Here is a 7466-nt window from a genome sequence, read left to right as displayed (position 1 = left end):
GAATTTTTTGGAATTTTTGGGAATTTTTGGGGATTTTTGGGGGAATTTTTGGGGGATTTTTGGCAATTTTTGGGGATTTTTTGGGGATCTTTTGGTTATTTTGGGGCGATTATCGGGGGATTTTTGGGGATTTTTTGAAAATTTTTTGGGAATTTTGGGGGAAATTTTGGCATTTTTTCGGATTTGGGGGAATTTTTTTGGGGAATTTTTGAGGGAATTTTTTGGGATTTTTGGGGAAATTTTTTGGGATTTTTGGGGAATTTTTGGGGGATTTTGGGGAATTTTTTGGAGATTTCTTGGGGGGATTTTTTGGGATTTTTTCAGGGGATTTGGGGGGAATTTTTGAGGATTTTGGGGGATTTTTGAGGGGTTTTTTTGGCAATTTTTTGGGGAATTTTTGGGGTTTTTTGGGGGGGAATTTTCGGGAAGTTTGGGGAAATTTTTGGAGGAACTTTTTTGGGATTTTTTGGGAATTTTTGGGATTTTTGGGGGCATTTTTGGGAGTTTTGGGGATTTTTTGTGAATTTTTAGGGGGAATTTTGGGGGGATTTTTTTGAGATTTTTTGGGGAATTTTTCGGGATTTTTTGGGGATTTTTTGAGATTTTTTGGGGATTTTTTGGGAATTTTTGGGGTTATTTGGAGATTTTTTGGGTCTTTTTTGGGTCTTTTTTTAGGGGATTTAATGAAAATATTTGGGGAATTTTGGGGGATTTTTCTGGAGAATTTTTTGGGGAATTTTTTGGGAATTTTTTATTGCATTTTTCAAGAATTTTGGGGGAAATTTTGACCTTTTTTGGGGCATTTTGAGCCCTTTTTTGAGCCCTTTTTGGGCTTTTTCTAGGGCTTTTTTTTTGTTCTTTTTGGGGTCATTTTTGGGACATTTTTGGGCCATTTTTAGGGCATTTTTGGGGCTTTTTAGAGCCCTTTTTTGGGCTTTTGTTAGGGGTTTTTTTGTTCTTTTTGGGGTCATTTTTGGGACATTTTTGAGGCCTTTTTAGGGCATTTTTAGGGCATTTTTGGGCATTTTTGGGGCATTTTTGAGCCCTTTTTTGGACCCTTCTTGGGCTTTTTTTAGGGCTTTTTTTGTTCTTTTTGGGGTCATTTTGGGGCCTTTTTAGGGCATTTTTAGGGCATTTTTAGGGCATTTTTTGAGGCATTTTTGAGGCATTTTTGGGGCATTTTTGAGCTTTTTTTGGACCCTTTTGGGGTATTTTTAAAGGAATTTTTTGGAATTTTTGGGGAAATTTTTGGGGAAATTTTTGAGAATTTTGGGGATTTTTTGGGTTGGAATTTATGAAAAATGTGGGGATTTTGGGGGGATTTTTTCAGGATTTTTTGGGGAATTTTTGGGTCTTTTTTGGGGGTGTTTTCTGATTTTTGGGGGGATTTTTTGGGCGGTTTTTTGCCATTTTTGGGGAATTTTTGGGGGAATTTTTGGGTTTCTTTAGGGTTTTTTTCTGAGAAATTTTTGGGGATTTTGGGGTCTTTTTTAGGGAATTTTTGGAGATTTTTTGGGGGATTTTTGGGCTTTTTTGGGCATTTTTTGGAGATTTTTTTCAGAATTTTTTGGAGATTTTTTGAAAATTTTGGGGGAATTTTTTCAGGATTTTTGGGGGATTTTTGGGAGATTTTGGGGAATTTTTGGGGGATTTTCTGGAGATTTTTTGGGGGATTTTTTGGGGATTTTTTCGGGGGGATATTTTTGGAATTCTGGGGGATTTGGGGGATTTTTTTGGGAATTTTGGGGGATTTTGGGGGGATTTTTTGGGATTCTTTGGGGAAATTTTCTGGGATTTTTGGGGATTTTTTGAGGGGTTTTGGGCGATTTTTGGGGGATTTTTCAAGGAATTTTTGGGGATTTTTTGGGGAATTTTTGGGGAATTTTGGGGGATTTTGGGGGATTTTGGGGGGATTTTTTGGGGATTTTTGGGGGGTTTTTTTGGGGATTTTGGGGGGAATTTTTGAGGATTGGGGGGACTTTTGGGGACTTTCTGGGCCTTTTTTTAGGGGATTTTGTCAAAAATTTGGGGGAATTTTTGGGGATTTTGGGGATTTTCTGAGATTTTTTTTTTTAGGATTTTTTGAGGAATTTTTGGAGATTTTTTTGGAATTTTTGGGGAATTTTTTTCGGATTTTTGGCGATTTTTTGAGGGCTTTTTGGGGAATTTTTGGGGGATTTTTTGGGAATTTTTGGGGAATTTTTCAAGATTTTTGGGGGATTTTTGGCAGAATTTTTTAGGTTTTTTGGGGATTTTTGGGGGATTCTTTTTTAGATTTTCTTGGGGATTTTTTGGCAACTTTTGGGGATTTTTCTGGAGAATTTTTTGGGGAAATTTTTGGGAATTTTTTATGGCATTTTTCAAGAATTTTGGGGGAAATTTTGACCTTTTTTGGGGCATTTTGAGCCCTTTTTTGAGCCCTTTTTGGGCTTTTTTAGGGCTTTTTTTGTTCTTTTTGGGGTCATTTTTGGGACATTTTTGGGCCTTTTTTAGGGCATTTTTAGGGCATTTTTGGGGCATTTTTGAGGCATTTTTAGGGCATTTTTGAGGCATTTTTTGAGTCTTTTTTTGGACCCTTTTTGAGCTTTTTTAGGACTTTTTTTGTTCTTTTTGGGGTCATTTTTGGGACATTTTTAGGCCTTTTTTAGGGCATTTTTAGGGCATTTTTGGGCATTTTTGGGGCATTTTTGAGCCCTTTTTTGGACCCTTTTGGGCTTTTTTTTAGGGGGTTTTTTTTGTCTTTTTGGGGTCATTTTTGGGACATTTTTGGGCCTTTTTAGGGCATTTTTAGGGCATTTTTTGAACATTTTTTGAGGCATTTTTGAGGCATTTTTTGAGCCTTTTTTGGACCCTTTTGGGCTTTTTTTTAGGGGTTTTTTTTTGTCTTTTTGGGGTCATTTTTGGGACATTTTTGGGCCATTTTTAGGGCATTTTTGGGCCTTTTTTAGGGCATTTTTGGGGCTTTTTAGAGCCCTTTTTTGGGCTTTTGTTAGGGGTTTTTTTGTTCTTTTTGGGGTCATTTTTGGGACATTTTTGAGGCTTTTTTAGGGCATTTTTAGGGCATTTTTGAGGCATTTTTGAGCCTTTTTTGGACCCTTTTTGGGCTTTTTTTAGGGTATTTTTTTGTTCTTTTTGGGGTCATTTTTGGGCCTTTTTTAGGGCATTTTTAGGGCATTTTTAGGGCATTTTTAGGGCATTTTTGGGCATTTTTGGGGCATTTTTGAGCCCTTTTTTGGACCCTTTTTGGGCTTTTTTTTAGGTTTTTCTTTTGTTCTTTTTGGGGTCATTTTTGGGGCATTTTTGGGCCTTTTTAGGGCATTTTTAGGGCATTTTTTGAACATTTTTTGAGGCATTTTTGAGGCATTTTTTGAGCCTTTTTTGGACCCTTTTGGGCTTTTTTTTAGGGGTTTTTTTTTGTCTTTTTGGGGTCATTTTTGGGACATTTTTGGGCCATTTTTAGGGCATTTTTGGGCCTTTTTTAGGGCATTTTTGGGGCTTTTTAGAGCCCTTTTTTGGGCTTTTGTTAGGGGTTTTTTTGTTCTTTTTGGGGTCATTTTTGGGACATTTTTGAGGCTTTTTTAGGGCATTTTTAGGGCATTTTTGAGGCATTTTTGGGGCATTTTTTGAGCTTTTTTTGGCCCTTTTTGGGCCTTTTTAATGGGGGTTTTTTGGTTCTTTTTGGGGTCATTTTTGGGGGCATTTTTGGGACATTTTTAGGGCATTTTTTGAGGCATTTTTGGGGCTTTTTTTAGGGTTTTTTTGATCTTTTTGGGGTCATTTTTGGGGGCATTTTTGGGGCATTTTTAGGGCATTTTTGAGACGTTTTTGAGGCATTTTTGAGCCTTTTTTTGAGCTTTTTTTGGACCCTTTCTGGGCTTTTTTTAGGGTTGTTTTTGTTCTTTTTGGGGTCATTTTTGGGGCATTTTGTGCTCTTTTTGGACTGTTTCTTGGGCCATTTTTAGGGCATTTTCTGCCCTTTTTTGGACTTCTTTTTGAGGCATTGTGGGATTTTTTGGGACATTTTTGGACCTTTTTTATGGCATTTTTTGGCATTTTTTCGAGTGTTTTTAACATTTTGGGGGCATTTTTTAATGAATTTTTTTGGGCATTTTTTGGCCCTTTTTGGGCCTTTTTAATGGGTTTTTTCTGTTCTTTTTGGGGCCATTTTCCGGGGCATTTTTGCCCTAAAAATTACGCTTAAAACCCCAAAAATGCCTTCTCCCTCAGGACCCACCTGTCAATCATCCTGATGTCCCGCCTTTTTCTTGGCGCAGCCAATCAGAACCAACCATGCGCGGGGCGCGGCTTACGAATGATTGACAGCCCGCCCCTCCTTAATCAACCAATGAAACCTCTCAAACAGCGGGGCGTGCCCTGTCAATCACCCCTAAACCCCACCCCCCTCCCCTCTTTAACCAATCGCGTTTCTCCTTCCCCCTCTCCGCTTCCGCCGCCATGGCCGCGCCGCGCTGAGCCCCGGCCCCGCCGCTCAGCCCCGGCCATGGCGGCTCCGCTCTCGTAGCCGTGGCCGCCATGCCCAGCGGAGCCGCCGATGCCAACGAAACGGCCGAGCCGGCGCTGCTCCTCCTCCAGCAGCGCCTGCAAGGCCTCGGCTTCTCCCAATCAGCCGCGGAGGAAGAGGAGGAAGAGGAAGATGATGATGATGATGGCGGCGAGGCGGAGCTGAGGGAGGATGAAGACGACGAAGCCGCCTCGTTGTTGTTGCCGCGCGCTTTGGATGTTACGGGAGGCCGGGGGATGATGGCGGCCATGCTGGCGCAGGCCTACGGTGATGGCGGAGCTGTGGGAGGAGAACAGGCGGCGCTGCTGAGGAGGAGAAGCGTCAACACCACCGAGTGCGTGGCCGTGCCCAGCTCCGAGCATGTGGCCGAGATCGTGGGGCGCCAGGGTGAGTGAGGGGCCGGCAATGGCGGCGCTGAGGGGGAAAGAGGAACGGATTCAACCCTTCCCGCCATTTTGGGGACCCCCTCAGCACTTCCTGTGTCCCCTCCCCTCCTCTTCCTCTTCCTCCTGCCACACAAACTTTGGGGACTCTTCTGTCCCCTCACAGCCGTGATGGGACCTTCAGCTTCACCTCATGAGGGTCCTGACCGCTTCTCCTCTTGCCGCCATTTTGGGGACCCTCCTGTCCCCTCATAACCGGGGTGGGACCCTCCTAATCTTCACCCCCTGACGGTTGGCTCCTGTTTCAACCCTTGCCGCCATTTTGGGGACCCTTCTGTCCCCTCACAGCCCAGGGTGGGATCTTCATCTTCAGCTCCTCCTCCTCTATCCCCTCATCTTCATCCCCTGAGGGCTGGGACCCCCTTCTTCCCTTCCCGCCATTTTGGGGACCCTCCTGTGCCCTCACAAATTCCTCCCAGTGAGGGACCCTCCTCTTCCTCTTCCTCCTGCCACACAAACTTTGGGGACTCTTCTGTCCCCTCACAGCCGTGATGGGACCTTCAGCTTCACCTCATGAGGGTCCTGACCGCTTCTCCTCTTGCCGCCATTTTGGGGACCCTCCTGTCGCCTCATACCCAGGGTGGGACCTTCATCTTCACCCCCTGAGGGTCCTGACCTGTTTCAACCCTTGCCGCCATTTTGGGGACCCCCTCAGCACTTCCTGTGTCCCCTCCCAGTGAGGGACCCTCCTCTTCCTCTTCCTCCTGCCTCACAAACTTTGGGGACTCTCCTGTCCCCTCATACCCAGGGTGGGACCTTCAGCTTCACCTCATGAGGGTCCTGACTGCTTCTCCTCTTGCCGCCATTTTGGGGACCCTCCTGTCCCCTCACAACCGGGGTGGGACCCTCCTAATCTTCACCCCCTGAGGGTTGGCTCCTGTTTCAACCCTTGCCGCCATTTTGGGGACCCTTCTGTCCCCTCACAGCCCAGGGTGGGATCTTCATCTTCAGCTCCTCCTCCTCTGTCCCCTCATCTTCATCCCCTGAGGGCTGGGACCCCCTTCATCCCTTCCCGCCATTTTGGGGACCCTCCTGTCCCCTCACAAATTCCTGTGTCCCCTCCCAGTGAGGGACCCTCCTCTTCCTCTTCCTCCTGCCACACAAACTTTGGGGACTCTTCTGTCCCCTCATACCCAGGGTGGGACCTTCAGCTTCACCTCATGAGGGTCCTGACCGCTTCTCCTCTTGCCGCCATTTTCGGGACCCTCCTGTCCCCTCATAACCGGGGTGGGACCCTCCTAATCTTCACCCCCTGAGGGTTGGCTCCTGTTTCAACCCTTGCCGCCATTTTGGGGACCCTTCTGTCCCCTCACAGCCCAGGGTGGGATCTTCATCTTCAGCTCCTCCTCCTCTGTCCCCTCATCTTCATCCCCTGAGGGCTGGGACCCCCTTCTTCCCTTCCCGCCATTTTGGGGACCCTCTCACCACTTCCTGTGTCCCCTCCCAGTGAGGGACCCTCCTCTTCCTCCTGACATGGGGACTTTTGCCCCATTTTGGGGACCCTCCTGTCCCCTCACACCTGAGGTGGGACCTTCATCTTCACCTCCTTTTCTGTTCCCTCATCTTCACCCCCTGAGGGTCCTGACCCCCTTCTCCTCTTTGTGCCATTTTGGGGACCCTCCTAGTTAGAGAAGAGAGGGAGGTGAGAACATGTGAGGAAAAACAACTTGGAGACACCAAGAGCAGTTGAAGAGGGGTTGGAGGAGGTGCTCCAGGTGCCAAAACTGAGATCTCTCTGCAGGCCATGGTGAAGCCCATGGTGAAGCAGGTTGTGTCCTCCTGAGGGATGCAGAGATCTGCCCGTGGGGGAGCTGCCCATGCCAGAGCAGGATGCACTGGAAGACCTGGTGGAGAGAGAGGGCCTCTGTCACAGACATCTTTTATGAAAAATCCTTTCCTTAGGATTTTTCCTCCTGAGAAGCTGAGAGGCCTCAGGAACAAAATATATACTATATATTTTATAATTATGTAATTATAATATACAATTATATATATTATAACTATATTATTATATTATATAATTATATAACAATACAATTATAGTATATAATATATAATAAAATAAAATATAATTATGTTATAGTATAATTATTATATTATAATTATAATACATAATTATAATATTAAACATAATTATTTTAATTATAATAAGTATTTATAATATTAATTAATTATTATACTTAATAATAGTGATTATGAAATAATTGCTATTTAGTAATAGTAATTATTTACTAATTACTATTATTAATTAGTAATGAATACACATTCATTACAATAGTAATAAATGTGTATTTCTTACTATTATCACAGTAATAAATACAAGTTTATTACTGTGTGATAAACTTGTATCACACAGTACAACAACAAAACAAACCTGATCTCTCTCCCTGCTCTGAAAAAGAGCACTGCTGTAGACACACCATGCATATACAGGAGGATATACAGGATTAAGTACCACAACCATGGACAGCAGCAATATTAATAACAAAAGCATGTTAAAA

The 7466-nt window shown here is 43.9% G+C and overlaps 1 protein-coding gene across 2 annotated transcripts in view; it reads left to right on the top strand.

Annotated features, from left to right (window-relative positions):
- The first annotated feature begins 4431 nt into the window (after positions 1-4431).
- LOC139604861 (RNA-binding E3 ubiquitin-protein ligase MEX3C-like) overlaps positions 4432-7466 on the top strand; it is a 343407-nt gene continuing 340372 nt past the window's right edge. For both annotated transcript variants that reach the window (XM_071456179.1, XM_071456180.1), the window contains exon 1: positions 4432-4909. In XM_071456179.1, the coding sequence (XP_071312280.1) occupies positions 4534-4909 (376 nt within the window). In that variant the 5' untranslated portion in view covers positions 4432-4533. The remainder of the gene's footprint in view (positions 4910-7466) is intronic.

The sequence above is a fragment of the Agelaius tricolor genome, unplaced genomic scaffold (assembly GCF_023055355.1).
Source record: "Agelaius tricolor isolate 1412-34295 unplaced genomic scaffold, bAgeTri1.0.p SCAF_56, whole genome shotgun sequence".
Classification (NCBI taxonomy): Eukaryota; Metazoa; Chordata; class Aves; order Passeriformes; family Icteridae; genus Agelaius; species Agelaius tricolor.
This window is presented reverse-complemented; position numbering and strand designations above follow the sequence as displayed.